Genomic DNA, 14,354 nt, shown 5'->3' with positions numbered 1-14,354 from the left:
GGTCTTTAGGTATAGACCAACAGGTTTTGGGAGAATGGGTTGAGACTCCAGAGGGAGCTGTTACTGGCAGTGTTCTAAAACCACTTTTCTTCTGATAGGATGGAGAGTACCTAATGGTCCTGCTTCTGGAAGTCATTGTGAATGGGACAATTGAGCAATACAAGATGGCGAAGAAATGCCCAATACAGAACGGTAACAAGTGATTTTTCTTGTAATTGGGGAAACCTAATGTCCTATAAACCATGAGCACTATGTAACTTGTCACTTCTTGGGGTGGTCACTAGGACAGAAGCTGAGGGGAGGCACAAAACCTAGTAACTTATAATCCTTCTATTGCAATCCAAGAGCTTTATTGGGGTATTAACTGCATGTACAGTATGTAGATTTACTACATGATACCTTGTCTTGTTTAGAAGCTATGGATGCCCCAAGCCCTGACATCTGCTCTGCTGTCAGTCAAGAGGACAAACTGGCCTGTGCTGGAACACCTGTAACCAGAGACATCTGTGATGCGTTGGGATGCTGCTACTCCCCAAATGATGGCAGAATGCCTTGTTTCTTTGGCAACATGTGTAAGTTGGTTATTGCTTGGCCCAATAAAGGTGGGAGGGGGTCAGTATTGGACTGTAGGGAAAGAACGTTTTGACAGACTCTGGCAGCACCCCAGCAATGGCTACAGACGTGCACTCAACACTTGCATTTTATGATGGGTGAGTTGCAGTCCAGTCTGGAATGAGTTTGGCTGAACTATATAAATGGGATTTGCAATGGGTTACCTCAATGGTGATTTAAACCAAAATGGTCTTGGCTTTTCTTGGGTATTTTAGCCCTGTTGGTGACTAAACCATTCTTTATCTTTCTAATATACACCACAACCAGATCTAAGCAAGACCTAGTTATAGGGTCTTCTGAATTTTACAATTTTGTGCTCTTCCCTGTAACGTAACAATATCACACAGATGTGAGGTGACCTCATTGTATTGTGGACATTAGTCCCTTTTTTTTAGTGTCTAGATGAGATTACTTTCAGACCTTATCTTGGTGACAAACCATCTTTGTTTCCTACAGTGACCACACAGTGCGCAGTTGATAACAGCATGGTGATTGCAGTGTCCAAAGATCTGACCAGGCCATCCCTGCTTCTGGACTCGGTCTCTGTGATTGGTGTGGACCCTACCTCTTGTCCTGGGCTGTCAGTAGCTAGAAGTAACTCCTTTGCAGCATTCAAATTCCCATTATCCTGTAGTAATGCAGATCAGGTGGGTATTCCTATACAGTGTAAGCTGGTGGGTTTTTCTGGTCCTAATGTCTCTTCCTCACTGCGTTGGGTAGACTAACGGTACTCATTCCCTTTCATGCATAAAACAAGGGACTGAGATCTTGGCCCAAACCGTTGACTTGAAGCATTACCGGATCTAATTCAAAACTACACTTGTGGCTTCAATTCTAGTATAAGATGTAATAAGGGGGTTCTAATACATGTCAGCGTTTTTGCTATCTGTTCCATTGGGAAGATTTCTCCACTTGCTGTCTGGAGGAATTTACCCTCACTTGCTCTTGTGACTACCAATGAGGGAGTCCCTGGTGGAGACGCTAGTTCTGTTGACCATTGGAAGATTTCCCATCTAATCTTTTCTGATAACTGGAATTCAGTGAGTCACCAGGACAAATAGGAAGGCGTCTCTCCCGAATAGGGACACAGATGACAATAACTTGATGGTTGGTCTACTCCTGTTCAGTTACAATTCTAGTTAGGGATGTCTCTTGGTAAAGCTCAATATGGGTTCAGTTTCATTGCCTAAAATAGTTTAAGATAGTGGCTCAAGTTTTTTAACTTCTGAGGCTTTGTTTTTGGGGTCATAAGGCTGCTTCTAAAATGTCATCCAGTAAACTGTTAATCAAATACTACCAACAATCCTCTGGATCCTGATTTAAACACAGAACTGTCCAAGTTTCTTGTGTACAGAACAAATGGTGTCATATGCACCTTGTGAAGGGGCACAAACCAGGAATTCTGATCCTACTGATGGTGGATGGGGTGTGTTTCTTCAAAGGGAAGCTGATTGCCTAGAATACTAGAAGCTGGCCTACATGCTTCCACTGATGGAATCTCAGTTCATATTGCACACAGCATGCTGTAGCTAGGCATGCTATGATAACTTGGAGTAATCTGTTGCAAATGTAACTTCTCTATATAATGCAGGTCTTGGCTATGGAGATTACTATGCTGAAGATGAGTATCCTCTGGTCAGAGTGCTGAGGGAACCGGTCTACCTGGAGGTCCGCTGGAAAAAAAACCTGCGTACTGTTCCTTTTTATGGAAGACATTTTATGGGTCCTCATAATACTCCTGGGACTATCCCTGACTCACGGCATCAACTGGACCCAGGACATATCCCACTAACAAGTGCTGGAACACTCATTCTAGCACCCAACAGCAACTCCGAGAACACTGTCCGGTGGAGTGATCTCTTGCCTGACAATACTATGTTCCAGTGATGGGAGGCATGGGAGCATCAGACTGAATAATGGGGTGGAGCACTAACCTTTATAAGTGGCTTAGGGTAGGGAGTGTCTGGCTGTTCCTGTCTGGCACTGGGAGCTGGGGGATAGGAAGGGAATGGGAGTAGGGAATTCCTATGAGGGGCAATTCAGTCTTTACTCTTCTCTCTGAGCAGTATTCTGGGGTATAGATCTAAAGATGATCCAGACCTCCAAAATGATGTAAAATCCAATTTTTTTAATCTTTTTAATCACGTTGTTGCAACCGGTCAACATCCCGAGCGCTACACTTGGGGTTGCCACCTGTCCAGGATTCACCCGGACAGTTCGGGTTTTGAATGCTGTGTCTGGGTTTCATGGCAGCAGAAACCCAGACACAAGATGTCAGGCAGCTAGGGGAAACCAAAATTAAGATAGGGGCTACTGGCCCAGCACTGAAAATAGTCTCAACTGTGATATTTACATAAGAATGGGCGGCGCTATTTACATATGAATAAGCCACGATTCATTTTCCCTAAAAAATTTCAGCGCGTCGTTTGAGTGTTCGGGTTTCGGTTGAAGAACAGGTGGCAACCCTAGCTGATTTTTGGGGTATTCACTGGTTATAAGGCTTTTCAAATGAATGAATAGGACTGGATTTCATCTTGGAAGTGGGGTCTGTGTGCACAGCATATCATGTGACCACTCTGTGGTTTGGACAGATTTAGCTTAGCCGAGGGGAGGGGGGTGCTCCGAGATGGAGAAGCTGACTAGATCACAAGCCTGGAGGAGGCCACATGTGGACCATGGAGGGGTCTGGAACTGATGGTGGGAAGCGAACCAGAGAAGCTGGACTACAGGAGGTGCCTGGCCACCTCAGGCCTCTGGGGGTCAGGGGGGCGCTACAATATATTTTCACACTTATTTAATAAGGAAGCATCTTTATGTGCTAGTAAACGATCTACTGATACCTACGTGACCTCTCGGGATCTGTCCGGTCTTCTGCAATGTGCAAATGTGAGACAATCACAGGTTACTAGTTCAGTGTTGATGTGGGACGAAGTCCCCTCCTGACAGTGCCAGATTATCTCTGGATCCCGGTGTACTCTCCTGTCTTCACACGACTTCCACATTATATTACGGGTGTCACTATCACAATCACGGTTTTATTAATGAACCTCTGGACAAGTCTTATGGATGGTGACTGTCACAAGCCCAGGCTGAGATTACTCATCTTCCTCTATCAGAGCCATGCATTGGAGTGACGGGTGTTACCATAAGGGATGCACCGATATCAGTGTCACGAGTCCTCATGAAAATGCCCCGAGACTAAGTGCTGATAATGGTGCTTTACATTCTGAAGTGGCTGCCTGAGGTCCTGTGCCTGCTGGGGATCCCAGCAGCCTTCCTGTAAACCACGTGGCAACTGATTGCAGCACCAGCCGCACATCTCCTCCTTCCTGGGGAATCTCGCTGCCCATGAGACCCCGCACAGCCCTCCTGAGACCCCGCACGGCCCTCCAGAGATTCTCCACTGGAGACATCAGACCGGCCTCCCCGCAGCAGCACAGAGTATGTAGCTTCATATTATCCTGCGTTGCTGTATTGCTTCATCAGCTTCTTCAGGGGGGTCCTAGGTGACATTAGGGGTCTTGGAGACCCCTGATGTCTCCATAAAGAGGACCTGTCACATATTTTGCTATCACATAAGGGGGTTTTCTAACCCCCCTATGTGATAGCAATAAAGTTTCCCCCCCAAAAATGTAAAGTTACAAATAAAAAAGAATTACATTTTTTTTTAAAGTCCCCCCCCCCATACATACACTCATGCAAACGGGAGTCGGGTGCGCATACGTGTGAAAACGACGATTTCGCCCATTAAGCCGCACATGTTGCATATCGCCGCGAATGTCGGAATGAGAGCAATAATTGTAGGGCCATCAATCACTGATAACACTAAACTGATGAGCGGTAAAAGCTTTTAAAGCGTCACCTATGGTCAATTTTGGGCATGGTAATTTTTTGCGGGTGCGTGCAATTTTAAAGCATGTAATGTTTGGTGTCTATTTACCCGACGTGACCCCGCTTTTTATATTTTCCCAAAAATATGGGTGATAAATGGGTGTGATTACTGGGGGTGTGGCCGCTGAGGGTGTGGTCACTGAGGGGCGCTGTAAAGCTTTCTCGCACAGGGTGCCTAAAGGCCTAAGGCCGGCCCTGGTTGAGTGTAAGACTAAGTTTAACCTGTTCTGTCTTGAATGTTCGGCGTATTAAATCTGCCCCTGGATGCACAAGCTAAGACTTCTCTAAATACAAGCACCCTGAATGTACCATAAATGTAGAAATCCTTACAGGTTCTGTCCATGAGAACGAGGCCTTGGGCTTGGTGCCCGCTATTGAATTGTGTGCATGTTGACTGACCCCATGATGGTTGCATGCTGCAAGGAATGGGATGTACCCTGTTTCTCTGAAAATAAGACCTACCCCGAAAATAAGACCTAGTTGTGACCATTCCTTAGGCTTGGTTCCCGCTATTGAATTGTGTGCATGTTGACTGGCTGCACGCTGCAAGGAATCAAGGAATGGGATGTATGTGAGAACCTGGTTACATTGATTACTGTGCGAGAGGGCACTTATGAGGTCTCTGTGGCTTATGGAAGTCCCCCCCACCTGATGGGCATCTAGGATTTGAGAATGAAAGCTTGAAGCTGATTCCCATGCAAAACTGCTCCCGTTGCCTCAGCGCTGGCTTACTCTTAAAATGGGGAAATGCAGCAAACGGAACACTAGTTGGTCTGGTTGCTTCTTTGTATGCGGTCACTGCGCTTGAGATGTGGAGGCTGCTATGTGCATGGAGGAAGTTGCCAGGATATGCTGATCCTCTGGCTTCATCTCTACTGATCTTTATACAGCCCAGGACAAGAAATAAAGTACAAACTCAATTCCAACTGTTAGTGGCTCGGTGTTGAAGCCAGGCAACTAGCATTTGCAGAATTAGGAGTTGGGGAAAGGGTCTCTTGAAGCATTGTGTGTGTGCTTTCAACTGTGGCTTACTGACCCTCTTTCATCCTGATAGACCCACAGCTCCCCAGTGTAGTTGCCGTTTCTGAGCCTGACGGAGGGGACCCTGCGTGGCCCCAAAAAACGCTGTTTTAGTGACTCGGTTATTCAATAGACTTTTGGTAATTCCAAATGAATTTTGGGGTGCTGGTGATGTCTACATATAGTTGTTGCTACTGAATCCCCCTTATCCGCAGTAGCCTGAGATGGTGAGTGGGCTACCAGGCGGTGTCTCCACAGGACTGATATTCTTTGGAGGGTTTCTTGCTGGTCTATCAGTCTAAACTTCTCATATGTGACCACCCCGGTGTCATCTCCCTCCATGTAATACTCGTATCTGACCCTGCATTGGATGTTCCACAATGTAATGTGGCAGCACCTGAGTCTTTCCAATCTGAGTTGTTGGTAGAAATCTCAACTTCAATATGTCTCCTGTTCAGATTTCCAGGATGAATTTCAGAGTCTTGCCAATGATTCTGCTTGCGGCCTTTCAGTAGTAAGGAGACCTGATGACACAATGGTGGTTGGTGCTGCTTATGATGGATGCTACGTAAGAGAAGAGGTAAGACTGACTTCAGATTTTGATGCTGTCCTTGTCTTCATCACAATCATGTATATGGAGTTTTGATAGTAAAGAACAGTCGCCTTTTTTTGTGATCCTTTTAGGACTATCTACTAGTAACTTATTCTTTGTGTGGCCAATACTTTAGTTTTGGAGAGGACTAAAAAGCCTGTAAGTGTATTGCAGTCATTTGCCCCTCTTAAAATTTATGATCTTGCATTGTCCTGATGACAAATCAATGGGGAAGACAACCCCTTACCAGAATTAGAGGTGATGAGGAAACAATCAGTCTCCTGTTCTGGTGACAACTTCCTAAAGGAATCTCTCTTGGTAGACTTCCTCACTCCTGTTGTCTCCATGGCAGGAGCTGTTGGGTGATCCCGGCTCTACACACTAGACTATGAAGGTGCCTGTGCTGGCTATGACACTAGTATCTCATGAGTCCTTGGTGAGCAGAGGTGGTCTTTAGGTATAGACCAGCAGGTTTTGGGAGAATAGGTTGGGACTCCAGAGGGGGCTGTTACTGGCAGTGTTCTAAAACCACTTTTCTTCTGATAGGATGGAGAGCACCTAATGGTCCTGCTTCTGGAAGTCATTGTGAATGGGACAGTTAAGCAATACAAGATGGAGAAGAAATGCCCAATACAGAACGGTAACAAGTGATTTTTCTTGTAATTGGGGAAACCTAATGTCCTATAAACCATGAGCACTATGTAGCTTGTCACTTCTTGGGGTGGTTACTAGGACAGAAGCTGAGGGGAGGCACAAAACCTAGCAGTTTATAATCCTTCTACTAAAATCCAAGAGCTTTATTGGACATTCCATGTACAGTATGTAGATTTACTACATGATAACTTTCTCTTGTTTAGAAGCTATGGATGCCCCAAGCCCCGACATCTGCTCTGCTGTCAGTCAAGAGGACAAACTGGCCTGTGCTGGAACACCTGTAACCAGAGACATCTGTGATGCGTTGGGATGCTGCTACTCCCCAAATGATGGCAGAATGCCTTGTTTCTTTGGCAACATGTGTAAGTGGGATATTGCTTGGCCCAATAAAGGTGGGAGGGGGTCGGTATCGGCCTGTAGGGGAAACGACCTTTTGACAGACTCTGGCTGGCAAGGTTGGCAGCACCTCAGCAATGGCTACAGACATGCACTCAACACTTGCATTTTATGATGGGTGATGTCCAGTCTGGAATGCGTTTGGCTGAACTATATAATTTAATGGGGTTTGCAATGGGTTACCTCAATGGTGACAAACCAAAATGGTCTTAGGGTTTTCTTAGGTCTTTCAGCCCTGGTGACTAAACCATTCTTTACAGTTTCCAGGCTCAGTATACAGCCCCACCAGTTCTAAGACCTGCTTTTAGGGTCTTCTGAATTGTATAACTTTGTACTCTTCCCTGTAACCTAACATTACCACGCAGATGTGAGGTGACCTCATTCAGAAATGGACTAGTGGCCACAATACAGTGTCTAGATGAGACTACTTTCTGACCTGATCTTCATAGTGACAAACCGTCTTTGTTTCCTACAGTGACCACACAGTGCGCAGTTGATAACAGCATGGTGATTGCAGTGTCCAAAGATCTGACCAGGCCATCCCTGCTTCTGGACTCGGTCTCTGTGATTGGTGTGGACCCTACCTCTTGTCCTGGGCTGTCAGTAGCTAGAAGTAACTCCTTTGCAGCATTCAAATTCCCATTATCCTGTAGTAATGCAGATCAGGTGGGTATTCCTGGTCCCAAGGTCTGGCCTTCACAGCACTAGGGCGACTAGCAGTACTCATTGCCTTTCATGCATAAAACAAGGGACTGAGATCTTGGCCCAAACCCTTGACTTGAAGCATTAGCGGATCTAATTCAAAACTACGGCTGCTAGACATGTGCAATTCGTTTCGTTCCGAATCGAAATTCGGACGAATTTTTGGACATTCGGATGTATCCGAATTACAGATATAACTAATCCGAATTTCCGTTTCCGAAATTTGGTAGCGGTAGTTCTTTCGAACGTTCGTTTAGTTTTCTTATTCGTTTCGTTCGTTAAAGAGAGACTTTACCCCCCTCAAATGTCACTCTGCTGCGAATAAACGAAAACGAAACTAACGTGCGAACGAACTACCGCTAACGAATTTCATCCGAATTGACTTTCACACCCGACTCCCGAAAAACGAAATGACACAAATCCAAATTTGAAACTAAACAAATTTTTTGGCAGTTCACATGTCTTAACGGCTACTACTTATGGCTTCAATTCTAGTATAAGATGTAATAAGGGGGTTCTAATACATGTCAGTGTTTTTTGCTATCTGTCCCATTTAGGGAGATTTCTCCACTTGCGGTCTGGTAGTCATAAGAGGAAGTGAGGGTAATTTCCTCCAATGAGGGAGTCCCTGGTGGAGATACTAGTTCTGGTGACCATTGGAAGATTTCCCATCTAATCTGGTCTGATAACTTGGTTTCAGTGAGCCCCCAGGACAAATGGGAAGGTGACTCAAGAGGGACAGATGGCAATAAAAACTTGATGGGTGTTCTACTCCAGTTAAAATTCTAGTTGGGACTGTCTCTTGGTTAAGCTCAATATGGGTTCAGTTTCACTACCCAAAATAAAGATGGTGGCTCAATTTTTAACTTCTGAGACTTTGTTTTGGGGTCATAAGGCTGCTTCTAGAATGTCATCCAGTAAAGTATAAACTGGTAATCAAATACTGCCAACAATCCTCTAGAACCTGCTTGATACACTGAACAGTCGAGTTTCTTGTGTACAGAACAAATGGCATGAAATGCACCTTGGAAGCGTTCCTTGTGAAGGGGCACAAACCAGGAATTCTGATCCTACTGATGTTGGATGGGGTGTGTTGCTTCAAAGGGAAGCTGACTGCCTGGCTAGCTCTAATCTCTTCACTCTTCTACACCCCAGGTCCCTGATGGTCCAATGAACTATGAGAATACTATTGAAGCTCCAAGAACCATAGAGACATGGCGGGGTTCTTCTATCACTAGGGACAGTATAATGAGGTAAGATGAGCAAACCTGCTACAAGTAATGGGAGAAGGAATGGTATCTAACCCTCTACTGTTTATCTAGGGTGACTGTGCGCTGCAGGTACACTCAGACAGGCATTGCACCGCTGGCTGTGACTGTGCATACCTTGCCGCCACCTTCTCCTGTTAGTACATCTGGCCCCCTCGAGCTCGAGATGAGGATTGCACGAGGTAAGAACATCAGTTTTCTAATTGTTGCACACAATGCTAGAAGTTGGCCTACATGCTTCCACTGACTGCAATCACTTCAGTTCATATTGGTGTAATTCAAAATTCACAATGTTGAGCACAATACTACAATCTGTCACTGGGGTGCCAGGACTGCAGACTTGGCAGGGCATCAAAGGGTGGCCCTTAACTTCAAGTCTGAATTTGTGACCTGTCACAGTATAAAGCAACAAAACTTCAGAGCAATCAGTGAAGTTGAATGACTTTGCCAAAACCTGAAGCTTCTCGGTTAGCTGGAGGCAGGAAGCCTTTCCTTGGTCTTCTCTTACCAGACAGCAACCAGCATGCTCCCAGTTCTGCATTTGTTTCTCTACCAGGAGAAGCAGCAACTTGTAGTCTACTGGTCCCCCAGATATGGCTTACAAGGGTCTATAGACTTGTGTAGCCATGCTTGTTGGACCAGCATTGTCACATGTTTCCATTATCGGAAGTAACGGGTATTGACAGTCTTGGTAGATGAGAAGGCAAAGGGAATGTCCTACTGGGGCAGATCCCCCAAGGCTTAAAGCTCTAAAATTCAGATTTGAAGTTTTTTTCTAAACTTCCAAGTTGTGGCTTTCAATGTTGTCCAGTAGCATGAAAATGGCATAAGCTCAAAGCAGTGGGTACTGTTCATTCACCTGCCATGGCTTACAGGTTAGCGAGCCTCAAATGTCTAACTTCTGCAGCTGGGGTTTGATCTTGGACAAGATTGCCCTGAATCTGTTGGTTGCTTGAGCAAAAATCTTTTGGCTCTTCATTTTTCACTCCCACCTCAAACTGTAGGGTTAGAGGTCATCTTCAATGCAGCCTATTCCACATCACTCAACTCTGTCCTCTCCATTGTCCCTGATCCCAGCTTTTTACTATCAAGCATACAAGCTGGGAAGCATGTCCCATCTACAAGGGCCGCTTCATTTGGCTCATTCACCTCCCTGCTTTGAATTTCCCTCTTGCTGCAGGAAATCTGAAGCTTGGGTCAAATATACATTCAAGTTGTGTGTTGGGGAAACGCAGCATAAAGTCTCCTGGTCATATATTCACATGCAAATATACATTCATTCTGTAATTCTCACAGTATGTTGTCTGTGTGCCGTGTAGGTTTATACTAGGACAATGAATCTTGTGCCAACCCTCATGCCTCCACCGGTTGGTATAAACTTGTTGCATGTAACCTGCCAGCCCCACCCCTATATCTTGGAGTAATCTGTTGCATATGTTATCTAATGCAGATCTTGGCTATGAAGCTTACTATGCTGAAGATGAGTATCCTCTGGTCAGAGTGCTGAGGGAACCGGTCTACCTGGAGGTCCGCATCATCCGTAGAACAGACCCAAACCTGGTCCTAGTCTTAAATGACTGCTGGGCCACCAACTCTGCTGATCCTACACTCCTTCCTCAATGGCCCATCTTGTATGACAGGTGAATGATCTGTAGCTAGTAATCTAGTATACCTTTGGTGCCGATCACAACTCTAAAATGTCTCTTGTTGGTTTCAGTTGCCCTTTTTCCAGAGACAACTATGTGAGCAGCCTGATTCCTGTTGGAGCTCCTTCACCGTCTATACCTCTACCCAACTACTACAAGCGCTTCCTTGTCAACACCTTCACATTTGTAGACGCCAACACCCAGCTTGCCCTTGGAGGCCTGGTAAACCTAATACAACCTCTCGCTTTTTATGCCGGTAGTATGCTGTATTGTAACTGTATACACTTGTCTGCAGGTCTACTTTCACTGCAGTGCTTCCGTATGTGTGCCATCTAACATGGACAGCTGTGTGGTCTCTTGTGGTGGAAGGAGAAGTGAGTATTATAGAAGGTCTCAGACTGACTGGTGTGACTTGTGGGGGTTTTCACATCTGTCCCTTGCATAGGGGACCATTGTCAGCTTGATTTTGCAGACTTAATATCTAAAATGGGAACTAAGCCTGAAATTCTATTTTTAGGGATTTTTTTTTTTTTTTTTTTTTTTTTTAAATGGCTGTAAAATATACATTTTGTGGCCTACCTGAAGAGTAGCTAAATATGCAGGAAAATGTAATATGGTGGGGGTGCAGTAAACTTGGTTGCTATAGGCTGTTGTTAACCTTCCTTTATAGATCTACAGCCCAGTCAATCATGTAATGGAGCCTGGATGACTAAATCTGCTCTCCAGCCAAAACCAAAGCTCTTGGGAGGAACTAAATATTTGAGCTCCATCTATAATGTATTTGGGAACACTCAGTATTGTCCATGTGCCCAGTAAATTAAAGTTTGTCACTGTCCAGTTTTGTGATGGCCAATCACATATTAGAAACATGTGGGTTTGTCATTGAGGGGAGTGAGGAACATCTCCACTAAGGACACATAACAAACCTCCTCCAGCCAAAGCATTCTGGGTAGGATTAGTCTCACTAGTTGGCCCGTAGTTGGTTAGTGTAGACTTAGAAAAGTGGTGGCGCAGCACATGAGGTACCTTCTACTTCCACAGCCCCGGTCTGTTACTTATCTCTGTAGTGGGGGCCCCCCAAAAAAATTTAAAATGTTGTAGCCCGTACCACCTTCTTTGGGACAGCCAATGGAGGAACCTCTTGAGTGTCTGTACTTCACAACCAATCACTGGGAGTTTCATGGCCAGTGGTGCATGCTGGGTGAGTGTAGACATACTCAGGGGGTTTGCCATGTGCTCAGGTCAGTCTGCCTCTGGGCTTAGTCTGGAGGTTGGGGTGCTCAGATGGAGAAGCTGGCTAGATCACAAGCCTGCAGGAGGCCACATGTGGACCCGGGAGGGGTCTGGAACTGACGGTAAGAAGAGAAGCTGGACTACTGGAGGTGCCTGGTCAACTTTCTTGATCACATGACCCTTCACTGGCTAAGGTTCTGCCCCTGACAGTGAAATGTTAGCCCTCCCTGCCTTTGGGGGTCCACCTCAGGTCTCTAGTGGTTTGGGGGCGCACTACAATATATTTTCGCACTTCGTTAGTAAGGAAGCATCAAAGGCCATGTGCAAACAGCAGTGATGCATGGTGTGTGGCAGAGATTGGTTATGTGCTAGTAAACGATCTTCTGATACTACGTGACCTCGATCTGTCCGGTCTTCTGCAATGGGCAAACATGAGAATCACAGGTTAATAGTTCAGTCTTGATGTGGGATGAAGTTACATCCTGACAGTGACAGATTATCTCTGGATCCCGGTGTACTCTCCTGTCTTCATACGACTTCCACATTATCTTACGGGTGTAACTATCACAATCACGGTTTTATTAATGAACCTCTGGACAAGTCTTATGGATGGTGACTGTCACAAGCCCAGGCTGAGATTACTCATCTTCCTCCGTATCAGAGCCATGCATTGGAATGACGGGTGTTACCATAAGGGATGCACCGATATCAGTGTCACGAGTACACGTGGAAATGCCCGGAGACTAAGTGCCGATAATGGCGCTTTACATTCTGAAGTGGCTGCCTGAAGTCCTGTGGCTGCTGAGTACCTCAGGCAGCCTTCCTGTAAACTATGTGGCACCTGTTTACTGCGCCAGCCGCACGTCTCCTCCTTCCTGGGGAATCCCGCCACCTAATGAGACCCCGCACAGCCCTCCTGAGATCCTCCACTGGAGACATCAGGCCGCCTTCCCCAGAGCAGCACAGAGTAATTATTCTGCATTGCTGTATAATGTATTGCTGGGATTTGTAGTGCTTGATAACCGTGGTCATTCTGCATTGTAGTATGATGTATTGCTGTGATGTGTAGTCCTCTATAGCTGATGTTGTTGTTCTGCATTGCTGTATAATGTATTGCTGGGATTTGTAGTCCTCTATAGCTGATGGTATTAGTCCGCATTGCTGTATAATGTATTGCTGAGATTTGTAGTCCCTCTACAGCTTGGAGACAGTAGCAGGACTACGAGGGTCGCAGTGGTTGCAGCTGGGGCCGGGCTCTGGCGCTTCACTACTGTCCCAAAATAATTTAGTTTTTGTTTTAGAAGAAACTGTCACATGACACTACAAAAGGTATCGGTAATTGGTATTGGCGAGTACTTGAACAATAACTGTGCTCAGTCTGGGGGAAAAAATGGTATTGCTGCATCCCCTAGTTACCAAACCAATTTTTTTTTTTTTGAGGAATTTCCTGCAAACGGCCTTCCAATGGTGCTCCTGTCGTGTCACACTCGTTCCCCATTCCCATTCAGGCAACAAGCAGGCGTGCTGATGTAATTTTTTTTTTTAGTTTAGTTCAGCTGTTGTCAGCATCAGGAAGCCAATCCGGAGCAATTATGTGCAGCCATCCCTGGGGCACATAGAATGCGATTGGTTGGAAAGAGGCTACAGGAGATCAGCAAAAGGGGAAGAGGAAAGGTGAGACCCGTCCTTTTTTCCAATAGAAAAACGCTGCAATTGTTTTTGATACACCGTGCTTGAGCAGTCCTGACATCACCCATGGAGGGTTCAGAGCCCAAATCCAGGCTGATGAAAAAAAAATAACTCCCAAAATAATACATTTGATACAAAAAAAACCTGCTCAATACACTCCGGCTCCTTGCTCAGCAGCAATTTATTTTTGCCATTGAATTGCTGCTCTTCCAGTTAATTGTTGGCTGTTGTCGTTCAGCCCACTTCCTGTGAGACCCGTGCATATAGATCTCCCCTCCCCCCCACCACAACAGCATTGGCTGAGGTTAAGTCATCCCTCTGCCCTATGAGACTTCTACCGATATTGGTCCCACGTCGTTCAGCTGTGATGTCACCAGACCAGACACCTGGGAGAAAGTTATATGGTAAGAGCTTAATTTACATCAAGAAGAGGGAGAGGAACAAGGTGGGATGGAACGAGAATTAGGCTTTAAGATCACTATATCGGCCTTTCTAAAACTTTGTTTAGCATGAAAGAACAATTGAAATAATGTTCAGGTTTTAGGGAACCTCTGCCGATCATAAACATATCAGCAGCTCACAGTACAATACGTTGGGGGTCAGTGGGGGGAATGTCCCTTACATTGGGGGTCAGTGGGGGGAATGTCCCTT

General features: G+C 45.5%; 1 protein-coding gene across 1 annotated transcript; it reads left to right on the top strand.

Annotated features, from left to right (window-relative positions):
- Positions 1-568: 568 nt before the first annotated feature.
- LOC108802390 (zona pellucida sperm-binding protein 4-like) lies at positions 569-11,226 on the top strand. The gene is made up of 12 exons (XM_018574251.1): positions 569-572; positions 1,069-1,206; positions 2,204-2,302; positions 5,982-6,103; positions 6,662-6,755; positions 6,976-7,131; positions 7,641-7,831; positions 9,023-9,120; positions 9,190-9,317; positions 10,586-10,775; positions 10,853-11,003; positions 11,077-11,226. The coding sequence occupies exons 1-12, from the start codon at positions 569-571 to the stop codon at positions 11,224-11,226; spliced, it is 1,521 nt and encodes a 506-aa protein (XP_018429753.1).
- The last annotated feature ends 3,128 nt before the right edge of the window (positions 11,227-14,354 follow it).

This window comes from Nanorana parkeri, unplaced genomic scaffold (assembly GCF_000935625.1).
Source record: "Nanorana parkeri isolate BGI_ZX_2015 unplaced genomic scaffold, ASM93562v1 scaffold2836, whole genome shotgun sequence".
Lineage (NCBI taxonomy): Eukaryota > Metazoa > Chordata > Amphibia > Anura > Dicroglossidae > Nanorana > Nanorana parkeri.
Note: the sequence above shows the minus strand (reverse complement) of the source record. Positions and strands in the feature narration are given on the sequence as shown.